This window comes from Lynx canadensis, chromosome E3, assembly GCF_007474595.2.
Source record: "Lynx canadensis isolate LIC74 chromosome E3, mLynCan4.pri.v2, whole genome shotgun sequence".
NCBI lineage: Eukaryota > Metazoa > Chordata > Mammalia > Carnivora > Felidae > Lynx > Lynx canadensis.
Genome location: NC_044318.1, coordinates 3,381,072 through 3,395,323, shown reverse-complemented (window position 1 = coordinate 3,395,323; position 14,252 = coordinate 3,381,072). Strand labels below are relative to the sequence as shown.

Genomic DNA, 14,252 nt, shown 5'->3' with positions numbered 1-14,252 from the left:
GCGGTTACCCTGCCTGCCTTTCAGATCTACGAGAACGCCATGATCGCTGCAGGCCTTGTGGATGACCCCCGATCCATGGTGGGCCGCCTGAACCACTTACTTGTCAAGGCCCTGGAACGCCACTGAGGGGCAGGGATGCCCCGCTCTTGCCTGCAGTGAAAGGGCTCAAGCAGAGGTGACAGATGGAGGAGGCAGCCAGGGACGAAGGACTAGATGCCACCAATGAGAACATCCCCTTTGAGCTTTATTTACTTAAATTAAAGGTATTTCTTAATCTAAGTATTAAGTTTTTTGTCCGGACAGAGGAGGTGGGTAGGGGGCTCTGTTTCCACAACCCCCTGCTCACAGTGGAACTGGAAATAGTGACAAAAAGCCCACTTCTGTCCTTGCACAGATTCCAGGTGCCGTGGGGAGAGGGTGCTCAGGGGAAACCTTAGGCCCAACGCTTGACCGTAGCGGCAAACTGGGGCCAGGGCCCCACTCACATCAGGCTCTCTTTAGTGTCACCTCCACTGGGTAATGGTCACTGATGGCCTGGGCCTGTGGGAAAACACAGGGTGAGCACAGGGGTGCCTGTCATGGCATACTCTGTGCACACTGCGTCCTGACCGGACCCCTGCCCTGTGTCTGTCACCTACACCCCCGTCCCAGCCCGATCAGAGCTGCAGACACGTACCAGCTGGTTGCTCAGGCCAAATGCAGCTTGGAAGTTAAAGGGGGTGGCCGAGTCCGGGACGATGGCGTGCTGGAGCAGGGTGCCCGCCACCACGATCCTGCAGCACCACACACGAGAGGGTCCCCATCAGCCTCAAGGCTGGCTGCCCACACACACCCTTCGCGCCTCTCTCTGTCTGGTCAAGGTCATGACCCAGTGCTGCCGGGCAGCCCCCCGGGCGGCCTTGGCTCCACAAGCTGAGCCGAGGGACCGGGAGCACCTCCCCTGGCACTAGGGCCCCGGACGGGGCCTGACCCAGGTCTTGGGAACCTGGACCGAGCAGTCCAGGCGGCTGGCGAAGGCGGCCTCGTCCCCGCCTACCTGTCGTAAGCGCAGCGCGTAGAGGTGGCTGTGGTGTCTGCGGTGTCCGGGATCAGCCACTGGAAGGCAGGGCTCGTGCGCAGGCGGATGGATGACCACTGGGAGGGGACCACGTAGCTGCAGCCAGCGTTGAAGTCGCCCATGAGCATGACGTCCTACACGGAGACACCGGTCGGTCAGACACCTGGGTGCACGAGCGGTGCCTCCAGGGCCCGGGCTGCGGACTCACCTCCAGGTCCCACTTCTGCCGCACGTCCAGGTAGACGTCGTAGAGAGAGTCCATCTCGGCCACCGCGTCCAGGGGGGCCGCGTGCAGGGGAACGATGGCAAACTCTTTGACCTCTGCGGAGACGGCGTTGTGCTAAAGCTCAGGGCCGTCGCCAGGGGGTGGAAGTAACTAAGACCGAAGTGCTGGGGGGTCATGTGACGCGAGCCTGCCGGGGCCCCGGGAAGAGCTACGCACCAGTGAGTGGGGAGAAGAACCTGACGATGGCGGGCTCGCGGCTGAAGGTGTCGTTCCCGCACGGCTCGCAGCCGTCGTCATACTGGTAGCTGTCCAGCACGGACACCTGGTCGGGTCTGGGGGAGGCCAGGGCATGAGCCCGAGACTGGGGGTGCCGCCACATGCCTGCACCGTCCTGCCTCTGCACACGTTGGGGGAGCCCCAGGGGTGCGGCCCACGGACCTCTAGACCACCCTCGGGCTTCCGTTAGCACCCTCTGGGGGTGGCCCGCGTCTCGGCGCCGGGGCTTTACCTGAACACGTAGAGGTAGCGTTCCTTGTAGCTGTTGCGTCCCAGCGGCTCGCTGACCACGTAATGGAAGGCGTTTGGGTCATCCCTGGATTGAGAAGACAAATGTCCCAGGGAGCCCTTCTGCCGCCCATAGCAGGGCTCCTGTCCACAACAGGAAACGGTGCCGTGCCCTGGAGGGGGATGTCACCATCCTGTGCCTCCCCAGGACCCCGCCGCCATCACCCACTGATTGAGTCTGTCCAGCAGCCTTCCCACGGCTGTCAGGTGACTGTCTCTGACCTCCTGGATGACAGCAATATCGTAGCGACTCAGGATCTGCAGACAGGGCCACAATGGTGCTCAGCAGGGCAGGCTGGGCAGATGTGGGGGTGGCTGGGCCCTGCTTCCTCCAGGTCCCCGTAGGGCCACAGCCGCTACTCCTCGGGGCACTTTTGTGGCATGGTTTGGTCTGACACTCTTGCCTGGGACTCTGCTGCCAGACGGGAGCCCTCCTGTCACCAGAGGCTCTCAACACTCCCCATCTGTGGCCACCCTCCAGACTGCCTGCCGGCCCAGTGTTCCCAGGGCCTGTTAACCCACATCCACCCCCAGGACTCCTCAGAGACAAGCCGGCCTGGACCCACCTGCACAATGTAGTTGGAGAGAGTGGCATTGGACATCTTGGTCTCCCCGAAAGTGCGGATGTTGAAGGCTGCTATTTTCAGGGTCAGGGCCACATGCAGTAGGCCAGCCAGGGCGAGCAGCGCCCCCATCAGCCTGGCACCCCTCATCCTGGAGCAGGACGCGTGTTTACTCAAGAATCCGGGGACAGCAGAGCAGATGGTAGCCCGTCCTCCCCCGGGATCTAGCTGCGTGGGGCTGGTGGGGCCCAAGGGTGAGTAAATCCCGTCTTTGTGGGCTGTGCTGAGCAGGCTGGGAGGAGTCTCAGAACCTTCTCATCAGTGTCCAGAGGCAAGACACCTAAGTGTCAGAACCTGAGGTCTCTACCCGCCAGAAGACAAGCGCCTGTCTTGTCAGAAGAGGTGCCAGCCTGAGGTGGCCCCTGGCCCTCTATTGGTGGGACGCTGGCTCACTGCCCTCCCTGCTCAGGGCACCCACCGAGACAGGACTGGCCAGTCACCCAGAGGGACCCTGAGGGCAACCTCTGGGCCTGGCACCCACCTTCCACGGGCCACATGTCACCCTGCCCTCGGGGCAGTACTCACCTGAAGGTCAACATCTATAAGGACGATGGGAATCCTGACAATCGGGGATCCTCTGGTCAGTATCAACTTTGTCCTTTTGCTGCTTTAGGAAAAAAAATCATTTACAAAGGGAAGTGGATCCAAAAACCGCTGAGAGGCCCATGCAGAGTCGTAGCTCCGAACCCCAACACAGGGAATGCGTGTCCCTCCGGGGGTTTTAAAGGTTTAGGCAGCCGTGACCTTTCCCAGGGCATCACCTGGGGGACACAACAATGGTGCTGCCTGTAACGGATGGCTGCCGTGTGTTTACTTCAACAGGCACAGGTTCTCGCTGCTGTAACAGGAGCACCTGATAATATTTGCATTTAGTCTTAAAAAGTCTAATGAAAGGGCCAAAGGAGCCCTCGTCCTTCACACATGCCACTCTCCCAGGTATGGGGAGGGAGCAGGTGTGCGCTGGAGGGCGGCCCAGCTGCGTTTCAGCATGAACACGACCTTGGAGCCACAGGTCAAAGCCAGCCATCCCCTCTGTGGCCCCGCGTCCCGCAGCACCCGAACACCGCCCCCTCATTGGTCAGCGGCGCGGCTGCAGGCAGACGGGCTACAGGTTGGGCTCTCCGAGGAGCGCGCGAGGCCAGAAGGCCATGGGCACCAGGAGGGGTGATGACACAAGGCCACCTCAGTCGCCAGCAAGGCAACAGGGCCCTTATGGTGAAGAGGTGTGTGTTCCAGGGATAGGTGACCCTGGGTGACAGGAACACTGTCAAGCAGCTGAGGCTCCAGGCCTCATTCCAGTCCCTTTTTGGAATCCTTAACTCTCCACTTACTCATGTTCTGTGACTCCTGAAACAAGTCACCAAAAAAGCTGGTGGCTTAAACTGACAGAGGTTTATTCTCTAATAGTCGTAGAGGCCAGAGATGGAAACCCAAGATGTGGCAGGGGCTGCGCTCCACCGGGGACGCGAGGGGAAGGTCCCCTGCATCCCAGCCCTGAGGGCTCCAGTCCTGCCCTGCCGTGTGGCCTTATCACCCAGTCTCCGCCTCCGCCCCCACGCGGTTCTCTCTCCTGAGTCCATTTTCTCAGCCCCTCATTCAGGATGGGAGGAATTCAGGGTCCTCCCGGGGAATCAGGATCTTCTCCCCATCTCAAGAGCCTTAACTGGATCACAGCTGCAGAGTCATTTTTGGCCACCGGAGTTCACACTCACAGGTCCCAGGGATTGGGACATGGCGATCTTCTGGGAGCCATTGTTTGCCCCATCCACGGGGGCTCCACCCACTGTGGGGGGTGTGGGCTGTTGTCTCCAAGGACAGCCCTGGGAGTGGGAGGGCCAGGTCCCCTCCTGGGACTGAAGGTTCTCTCAGTAAAGACGGATGGGGGGGGGGGGGGGGGTGCTGGAGGGCAGGGAACAGAGGCGGCCTCCGGGCAGCTGGCAGGGAAGTGCAGATCCGGCACCAGCTCGTCACAGAACAGGAGGTCTCAGAGGGGACGAAAAACCGGTCAGAAGGTAAACCAACAAGACCAGGAGCCCAAAGTAATGAAAACATGCTGACAGATGGCAGTGCTTGTCGGCACCGTGCCAGTCAGCCCGTGTGTCTCTCGTGCGGTGGAAATCAGGTGGCCTGGTCCTCAAGCGGCCAGGAGGCCCATCACAGCCTTTGCAAAGGTCTGAGTGCTGCTTCTTTTCTCAGTCTCTGAGTTTTTAAGCATCAAAATCCAGACGGCAAGCAGCAGGGGAAACCGTGTGTATTCAGGGCAGGTGGCCGGCCCCCTGCGCCCATGCGCTTCAGCCTTCCTAGACACACCCCGCCTGACCTTTTGAGGGAAGCCTGGGAGCAAAGGCGGAGGGAGGCCACCAGCCCCGCTTTTGCCCAAACGTGGGACGCCGACCACAGGCGGCCCAAGAGGTGTGGCTCACACTGCAGGAGCCTGGTCTCTCTGTCTCTCAGCACGCGGGACACAGGCACCTGTCCTACCTCCCGGGAAAACGCTGTCCCTTGTGCCCCACAGAGCTCCCAGCCGCGGTCAGTCCCCCGCCCCAGTCTGATTGTGGCTCCTACAAAGAGCAGCGTGCACCGCCGCCCACAGAGCTGGGCCTGCAGAAGAGGCAACACAGCCCGAGTAGGAGCCGCGACCAGGAGGCAGCCATCTGGGGCCCACACCAGGCTCTCCCACTGCATCAGCAGCCATTTGGAGCCTGTCTTCATCTCTAAAATAGGAATAAAACTGTCACTGCCTTGCTCTTAGGTTTAAGAACCAACGGATAACATTCCACAGAAATTCACATCTCCTTAAAAAGACATCTTCTCCTGAAGAACAGTGACCCTGTCAAATGCTCTACTGCTGTCATTCTTTTCACCTTTAACTCCTGGACTTTTCGGTTTGTATCAGTCAGCTCTTGTTGTGTAACAAGCAACCCCAAAACTCAGTGTACAAGATAAGCATTTTTCCCTCATGCTCATAGGCTTGCAGCCACCCAAGGCAAGCTCTTCTAACATGGGAGAAGGTGGAAACTTCCAGAGGAGCAAACAAATACACAATGCCTCCAGAGGCCCAGGTTCAGAATTTGCATGTTGCCACTTCTGTCCATATCCTCTTGGCCTCAGCAACAGCCAAGCTCAACACTAATAGTGGGGAGTCCACTCCTCCCATGCCCAGCCAGCCCACAGTGGAAACACAGAATGGGTGCCAGGGAAAGGCAGGTGGCCCAGTAATTCTGGCATTTTTTGGTCTTGTCAGCAGGGAAATGAGTGCCGACAGCTGCTCACCTTCTCTGATCAGGTGGAGCTATTTTTACATCAGCCGTGAAAAAACACTACCCTCTTTGGTTAAACTGAAACTGCTCCAGATACAAGAAGGGGAAATAGCACATCACGATGGTTTACTGAAACCAGAGCCAGATCTTGAGCTCTGCTGTGGGCGAAATCAAAGGATAAAGAAAAAAGCACCAAGCCTCTAAACACAAGGCTGGGAACACACACCTCTGCAGGCTGGTGGCCTTCACGTGACGGTAAATGCCCTAAGACCCTGTGACCCATTCCTACAAGCTGTGGGGGCTGGGGTGACTGCCCCCAACATGTAGCCCGGGGAAGAGGAGGTCCCCAGATCCAGAGGGAAGAGGAAAGGACACACAGCGACGGTTCCCAAACCGTGCAGTGAGGTACCTCCGGCCCCACAGTGAACTTCCAGGGCAGCGTCGGATACAAACTTCTGAACAGTGATGCTCAACATGGTCAGACACAGTGGTTAAGGCAGCTCACGGTTTCGGCATTTTATCCTGCTACGTTCCTTTCTGTGGCCTCAGGACTCTGCAAAGCTAGGTTTCTGGCAGCTACTGAAAATGTAATTACTGCGTGACAATCACTGTGGAACAGGCACTGAGGATGGCAGCATCCAATCTGATTCCAAGATTTAAAAAGTGCCCAGCATCACAAAAACAGACACAGAGACCAATGGAATTGAAAAGAAACCCCAGAACTAGACCCACAAAAGTAACTCATCTTTGACAAAGCAGGAAAGAACATCCAATGGAGAAAAGACAGTCTCTTTAACAAATGGTGCTGGGAGAACTGGACAGCGACATGCAGAAGGTTGCAACTAGACCACTTTCTCACACCATTCACAAAAATAAACTCAAAATGGATAAAGGACCTGAATGTGAGACAGGAAACCGTCAAAACCCTAGAGGAGAAAGCAGGAAAAGACCTCTCTGACCTCAGCCGCAGCAATTTCTTACTTGACACATCCCCAAAGGCAAGGGAATTAAAAGCAAAAATGAACTATTGGGACCTCATCAAGATAAAAAGCTTCTGCACAGCAAACAATCACCAAAACTAAAAGGCAACCAACAGAATGGGAAAAGCTTTTGCAAATGACATATCGGACAAAGGGCTAGTATCCAAAATCTATAATGAGCTCACCAAACTCCACACCCAAAAAAACAAATAACCCAGTGAAGAAATGGGCAGAAACCATAAATAGACACTTCTCTAAAGAAGATGGCCAACAGGCACATGAAAAGATGCTCAACGTCGCTCCTCATCAGGGAAACACCAATCAAAACCACACTCAGATACCACCTCACGCCAGTCAGAGTGGCCAAAATGAACAAATCAGGAGACTATAGATGCTGGCGAGGATGTGGAGAAACGGGAACCCTCTTGCACTGTTGGTGGGAATGCAAATTGGTGCAGCCGCTCTGGAAAGCAGTGTGGAGGTTCCTCAGAAAATTAAAAATAGACCTACCCTATGACCCAGCAGTAGCACTGTTAGGAATTTACCCAAGGGATACAGGAGTCCCTGATGCATAGGGGCACTTGTACCCCAATGTTTATAGCAGCACTTTCAACAGTAGCCAAATTATGGAAAGAGCCTAAATGTCCATCAACTGATGAATGGATAAAGAAATTGTGGTTTATATACACAATGGAGTACTACGTGAAAATGAGAAAGAATGAAATACGGCCTTTTGTAGCAACGTGGATGGAACTGGAGAGTGTTATGCTAAGTGCAGTAAGTCATACAGAGAAAGACAGATACCATATGTTTTCATTCTTATGTGGATCCTGAGAAATTTAACAGAACTCCATAGGGGAGGGGAAGAAAAAAAAAGAGGTTAGAGAGGGAGAGAGCCAAAGCATAAGAGACTCTTAAAAACTGAGAATAAACTGAGGGTAGATGGGGGGTGGGAGGGAGGGGAGGGTGGTGATGGGTGTTGGGGAGGGCACCTATTGGGATAAGCACTGGGTGTTGTATGGAGACCAATAATTTCATATTAAAAAATAAATAAATAAAATTTAAAAAGTACCCAGCAGGCTCACACATTCCATTCATAAGAAATGTTGGTGACTGGGGCGCCTGGGTGGCGCAGTCGGTTAGGCGTCCGACTTCAGCCAGGTCACGATCTCGCGGTCCGCGAGTTCGAGCCCCGCGTCGGGCTCTGGGCTGATGGCTCAGAGCCTGGAGCCTGTTTCCGATTCTGTGTCTCCCTCTCTCTCTGCCCCTCCCCTGTTCATGCTCTGTCTCTCTCTGTCCCAAAAATGAATAAACGTTGAAATTGTTAAAAAAAAGAAAAAAAAAAGAAATGTCGGTGACTTAATGAAAACATATTTGTCTTCAGATTTACCTGTACAGATCTTCCTCACTTTACAATAAGGGTTACATCCCGATAAACCCACTGTACAGATGAGGAGTTGCTTTTTTTTTTAATGTTTATTTATTTTTGAGAGAAAGACAGAGTGCAAGCAGGGGAGGAACAGAGAGAGAGGGAGACACAGAATCCGAAGCAGGCTCCAGGCTCTGAGCTGTCAGCACAGAGCCTGATGTGGGGCTTGAACCCACAAACTGTAAGATCATAGCCTGAGCCGAATTTGGACACGTAACTGACTGAGCCACCAGACGCCCCAAGGAGTTGCTTCTTATGATGAGCAAAGAATGTGGTTTATGGAGATGGAACTCTACTGGTGAAAATCTGACGACTGACAGAAGGACAACAAGAGTATTTCATAAACTTAGCTGACAGAACACCAGGGTTTGAGGAGACTCCAATTTTGAAAGAATTTCTACCATGGAACCAATGCTATCAAACAGCGTCACATACTACGGAGAAATCGTTCATGAAGCGAAGAGTCCACCAATGGAGCAAACTCAACTGTTTTCTTACTTTAAGGAATTGCCACGGACACCCCACCCTTTGGCAGCCAAGACCCTTGTGTGTCAGCAGCTGCCGGCATTGAGGGAAGACCCTCTACCGACACAAAGATTATGTCCGACTGAAAGGTCAGTGACAGTTACCATTTTTTAGCTGTAACATAATTTTCGTAGGCAGGCTTCACACCCGGTGCGGAGCCCAACGCCGGGCTTGAACTCAACAACCCTGAGATCAAGACCTGAGCCAAGATCATGAGTAGAACACTTAGCTGACTGACCCAGGCGCCCCAGCAATAATTTTTTTTTAAATATTTTTGAGAGACAGACAGAGAAATTGCAAGTAGGGGAGGGGCAGAGAGAAAGAGAGAATCCCAAGCAGACTCCACACCGTCAGCACAGAGCCCGACACGGGGCTTGAACTCACAAACTATGAGACCACGACCTGAGCCGAAATCAAGGAGTGGACACTTAACCGACTGAGCCACCCAGGTGCCCCAGGAAGAAGGATTTCAAACTATCATAAACCGTGGGATGGCAGATGATGGTTAGTTGTCAAGGCCTTCAGAGGAACGGCGGTTTTCCACCTGTTCAGAAACACGCCTGACTCCCTCCTCTTTGTCTTGTATCCTGGCTGCGGCCGGGACATGTCCACTGACACCCTGTGGGCCCTGCAAACTTGCTATGGTACAGGCAGACCACAGACCGTGTCCCTGGATGCCCCCCAGCCCCGGCTGCGCTTCCATGTAGATGCTGGGCCCCTGCTTTCCCTCAGAGCCTCCCCAAAAGCAGTCGGAGGACACACTCCCCTCTGGCTCTGCAGCCACCACTCCAGGCTCCCCGAGCACGTGCAAAGCCTGCCAGTGGGATCCCTGATTCCAGAAATCCACCCCGTGACCGCGTCTCCGCACAGCACTCGGCACATCTTGTGAACGTGTAATCAGATCGTGTTATTCCTCCGCTTGAAATCTGTCATCAGTTTCTCACTGTCCTTAAGGTGAAAGCTGACGCCTACCAAGACTTGTACGGTTCTAGCCCAGGGCCTCTGCTCTGCCTGCAGAGCTGGGCCACCTTGTCGTTCTGACTTCAGCTCAAACATCACCTCTTGAGGGAGGCTATCCTCTCCCCAGAAATCCTTAGCACCAACGCGGTCCCAAGTATCTTCTCTTTCATGACATCTTTTTCATGACTGTTTTTCACGACTTGTTGTTATCACTTGTTTTTTGTTTGTTTGTTTCTAACGTGTTTGCTCTTGTTTATGCTCGTTTAAGGCCAGCCTCTGGTCTGGAACACCAACCCCAGACAAAAATGAGAGTAGACGCCTCATCAAACCCATCCCACAAACTGCCCTGTGCCTAAACCAGCGTCTGGAACACAAAAGGGGCTCTACTAACAAATGCTTCACGCAGTGGGGCTGGGAGCTCCCCACCTCCCTCATCACCCTCCCAGCTGAGTAAGACAATGTCCCTCCCTCATGGACCCTCCACAAAGAACCCAGCATGGTCTCCTGTCTTGAAGCACAAGGTACATGGAGGGGCATCCAAGTGGCCTCTGGGCACTTGGTCTGAGCTGACCAGAAGCTTCTGGAGGCCATGGCTGTTGTGGGCATGCGGGCATACCTCCCCTTAGCTAGACTCAACGTCTACTCTTCTCCCCTTGGAACACATGCTCACTGCCCCACAAAGTGAGCGTTTTTGAAGGGGCTTCCACCCCTACCTTCAGATAAAGGGCTGGTGTCTTTGCCATGACACTGCTTTAATCCATGTCAAACAACCTGTGTAGGTCAGCAGCAGGTCTCAGCTCAGCACGCTGGCCTTGGCCCATGACCCTGTCTTACCTCACCATCCGTCCTGAATTTATTTGTTCATTACAAAGAAGCCATTAACCCAGGGTGGAAAACTCAGAACAACATCCATCTAAACTGCCACAATTCAAAACAGCATCAGTCACGCTCAGCTGTGGCCCGGTCCCTGCGTCCTCACCCGTGGCCGTGCCCACGACATGCCCATCACATGACCAGAACAGGCGGCACCCAAGTTCCATGACGTGAGGCCTTAACAGTGTACGTGTGCCCCCCCTGGGAGATCAGACAAGCCTCAGTTTCCCCAGTGCCCCCAGTCCTCAATGATTTTCTGCACGCCACATTCAGGAGAGAAGCAAACAAATAGATGACTTTACTAAAAGGCAGTTTCTAAGGCGCATGTTGGAGACATTAGCATACCTTTAGCCCAAGCCCATAAATACACGCTCCTGTTCTTGATGATGAATCTGAGGCCCCTAAAGATTTCACTAGCCTCACAGCTCTACTGATTAGACTCAACATGCTAGCAGTATTTCCAACAAAGCTGCATGGAAGTATGTTCCCCAAATTCCAAAGACCCCTCAATTTCTCCAAGCACCAAGAACCTTCTTCGGCAGGACCGCTCACCTCGCTCAAGGCTAGGGGTCTACAGAAGAGACCAACAGGGCCCTGAGGAACGGAACCAGGAAGGAAGCTCACCGGACTATGTGAGCTGGCCGCGGGGATGTCTGCACGGGTATTTTCTACTGATCTATCTTCCAGCTCACTACTGGTTTTTTTTTTTTTTTTTTTTTTTTTTTTCAACGTTTATTTATTTTTGGGACAGAGAGAGACAGAGCATGAACGGGGGAGGGGCAGAGAGAGAGGGAGACACAGAATCGGAAACAGGCTCCAGGCTCTGAGCCATCAGCCCAGAGCCCGACGCGGGGCTCGAACTCACAGACCGCGAGATCGTGACCTGGCTGAAGTCGGACGCTTAACCGACTGCGCCACCCAGGCGCCCCTCACTACTGGTTTCTTCAGCCGTCTCTAATCTGCCGTTAAATCCGCTTACTGAATTTTAAATTCTCATTATCATACTTTCCCGTTTTTGATTTTTGATTTAATTTTTTATGAATTCTCATTCTGTGATACTCTGCATCTTATCTATTTTCTTTAATATGTTAATCAGTTAAGGTCTGTGTCTGATAACTCCAGTATCTTAATCTCTGGGGGGTCTGTCACCCGCCCACTGGTACTGTTTTTCAGTGTGCGTGGTAACCAGACTCGAACTCTCTCGGCATCAGGCACGGTGTATGACAGAACGACAGAGGGTCAGCCAGGACAGTCAAGGAATCAAGCAAGTGATGCTTAGCTCATCCACGGTCCTTATAAAGTCCCATTGACTTGTGGATTTCCCCCACACCCAGGGTGCCCCCCAAAAGGGTCCCAGCCAAGAGCCTGGTGTTTCTCATGTCGTTTCTCCTTGAGAGGCTCTGAACTCTGCCCTAATACCACGAAACTGCCAACAATCCTGCTCTGCTTTCCAGCCACTTTCTGCTTCCCTTGCTTGAGTTATGCCTCAATAGGGAACCACTGCTGAGCATCAACCTCGCGTCTCTGGCCTCCTTCCTCTCGGGGCTCTGCTGCCTTAGCAGGCCCAGAGCCCCAGGTCAGTCTCTCCAGCCACATGAGAGTATACGGGGCTCTCGGGGCTTCTCCCAGCAGCTCCCCCTGCCCAGCCCCAAGGAGAAAGTCCAGTGCAAGAAGTAGGCTCACCTCCCCGAACTCCTCTGAGTCGTGGCTGCCAAGGAAGCTCTTCAGCTCCTGAAGCAGCTCCTCTCAGAATTATAGCCAGTTCCTGAGTCCTTAGCAGGCACTGGTCAGCTGTGAACTACTCGATGGCCAGAAGCAGTCTATTTTCGCTACCTGGAATGAGTCATCGGAATGGAGAGTAGTGTGAGGACAGGATGTGGGTTGATAACCAGGCAAGCTGGTCTGGCCAGCACAGGCAGTATGGACATCTCTGAGCCATACGTGTCCCTGTGCAGAGGTATGCCAACCAGTGAGAGACAAACACAGGCCATTCCCCTCTCCCCGAGCAAGTCACTGGGGCTGACACCTCTGTATCCTTATCTGAACCCTATGGTATCTGTCCTTACCAGCCCAGTCCTACAGTGAAGATGGCAGCAGGACATGGCAATTCTACATTCTAGAAGCTCATTCTGTAGCTTCTCAGAGAACAAGAGTGTGTATCCTCAGCTAAGGTCTACCACCTCACTCAGAGAAGGAGCAATGAGGCCTGCCTCCTCCCTGGGGACTCTGCCCTCTTGGCCGGATGGTCAGTGCTGGTTTCTGATAAGACGTACAACTTATCTGCCGTGCCTCCTGCCTAGAGCTGGCCATGGGGCTTATCTACTAACATTATAGTTTGTCACATGTTGACAGTTTCAACTTTCCCAAATGGGCTCCTGCCTCAGGGCCTTTGCACAGTTCCTCCACCTGAGCATTCTGCCTCCAGATGGCCAAAGAGCTCACCCCTCTCTTCATTCAAGCCTCTGCCCAGATATCACCTTACCTAGTACCCTATTTAAGTCAACATGTTTTGTCCCTCTACGCTGCTTATTTTTGTCTTACCACCCATCACATCCAATGTACTGTCCGTCTCCCAAGATGTGGTCCCCCGAGAGCTGGGGCTTATGTAGCAGCATCAGGTAAACAAGGCCTGACCTGCGGAAGGTTCTCTCTCACCAACTACTTGCTAAATGAAAAGATGAACGTCAGAGGGGCCTTCGTGACAGAACAATGATGTTAGATGCTCCCACCCTCTCCAGCTGCTCTGGCTGTCCCCAGCCGAGTGTGAGCATCTCAAAAGGGGCCTGACCTGGTCCTCTCTGACGCATGAGTAAAGGGACAGGCTTCTGCCACTAGGCCGGGGTCCTCGGCCTACACATCCCAAACCCTTATGGGATGGAGACATTTAATCAAGGGCGTTAAGGGGGCACCAAAGTTACAGCTCCTAATGGGAGGGCAGGGAGGCTCCTGTGGGCTTGGGAGCCATCAGTATTACCTCAAGTATTACACTTGGGTAAAGCACGGCCAGAACCAATCCAGCCTGTCACAGAAGTCCCAGGCAAAGGCTCAGGACTCTCAGACAGCAGACCAGAGAGTAGCTGGTGTGGGCCTGTCTCCGTGGAGAGGAGGGGGCTGCCTGTGCCTGAGCCCAGCAGGACCCTCACAAGAACCAGGGGGCCCCACAACACGGCGCAGGGCTCACCACAGACCCTCAGGTCTGAGTCCGAAGTAACAGTGTGTCTTTTCTAACTCTGCCCAATCCTTCCCGGATGGGCCAGTTGAGAGGGCTGACCCCATGTCTTTCCTCTGTCTGTGTCCACTAGTCCCCAGCCTCTGTCCACCTTCCATTCTCTGAACATCTCTGGACCTTAGACGGTAGGACATTCAGGCAATGTGGCTCTGCCAGTGTGAAGGAGACCACCATCCCCGAGCTCCCCTTGGCGTTTCCCATCCCCCAGGAAGCTTCGATCTGGAATGTTCCCATATGTGAACCCTTCCCTTAGGGGTAGGGACGCATACAGCGAGAGCCCATGGGGCTTAGTCATGTGAGAAAGGCTCCCATTAAACCACCCACCCTTTAGCGCCTCAGCCCTCGCCCTTAACTGGCCACCAGGACAGACGCCTCCTCAGACCTGCCAAGAGTGAAGGATGATGCACTCATCCTGCCCCAGACCCCCACGAGCATGGGGCTCCCCAGGGGACCTGCCTGTCCTGGACCCTGAATGTGGGGGCCCTACAGGACTCAGGGTGCTGCCACCACTCTTCCCAGAGGTCCC

The 14,252-nt window shown here is 54.1% G+C and overlaps 2 protein-coding genes across 4 annotated transcripts in view; one reads left to right on the top strand and one right to left on the bottom strand.

The window, feature by feature from the left end:
* TRAP1 (TNF receptor associated protein 1) overlaps window positions 1-279 on the top strand; it is a 47,213-nt gene extending 46,934 nt beyond the window's left edge. The window contains exon 18 of the mRNA XM_030300058.2: window positions 25-279. Coding sequence (XP_030155918.1) covers window positions 25-126 — 102 coding nt within the window. The 3' untranslated portion in view covers window positions 127-279. The remainder of the gene's footprint in view (window positions 1-24) is intronic.
* Window positions 224-12,303, bottom strand: DNASE1 (deoxyribonuclease 1). Of its 3 annotated transcripts, none has more exons than XM_030300061.1 (10): window positions 12,181-12,303; window positions 2,996-3,077; window positions 2,414-2,561; window positions 2,017-2,105; window positions 1,792-1,875; window positions 1,500-1,615; window positions 1,266-1,378; window positions 1,037-1,191; window positions 677-773; window positions 224-540 (listed from the first exon to the last, which is right to left on the bottom strand). In XM_030300061.1, the coding sequence occupies exons 2-10, from the start codon at window positions 3,007-3,009 to the stop codon at window positions 487-489; spliced, it is 870 nt and encodes a 289-aa protein (XP_030155921.1). In that variant the 5' UTR covers window positions 3,010-3,077; window positions 12,181-12,303; the 3' UTR covers window positions 224-486. The 3 variants fall into 3 exon arrangements, with proteins under 3 accessions (XP_030155921.1, XP_030155919.1, XP_030155920.1); XM_030300059.1 differs by having other exon boundaries at window positions 2,996-3,074; XM_030300060.1 differs by lacking the exon at window positions 12,181-12,303 and having other exon boundaries at window positions 2,996-3,172.
* Window positions 12,304-14,252: the final 1,949 nt, after the last annotated feature.

Bases quoted from the DNA above. Each gene is read 5' to 3' on its own strand.
- DNASE1 (XM_030300061.1), bottom strand. The intron at 1,616-1,791 runs GTAAAGCCCCGG...GGCCTCCCCCAG, and splicing joins CGCTACCTCTACGTGTTCAG to ACCCGACCAGGTGTCCGTGC. The intron at 1,379-1,499 runs GTGCGTAGCTCT...CCGTCTCCGCAG, and splicing joins GTTCTTCTCCCCACTCACTG to AGGTCAAAGAGTTTGCCATC.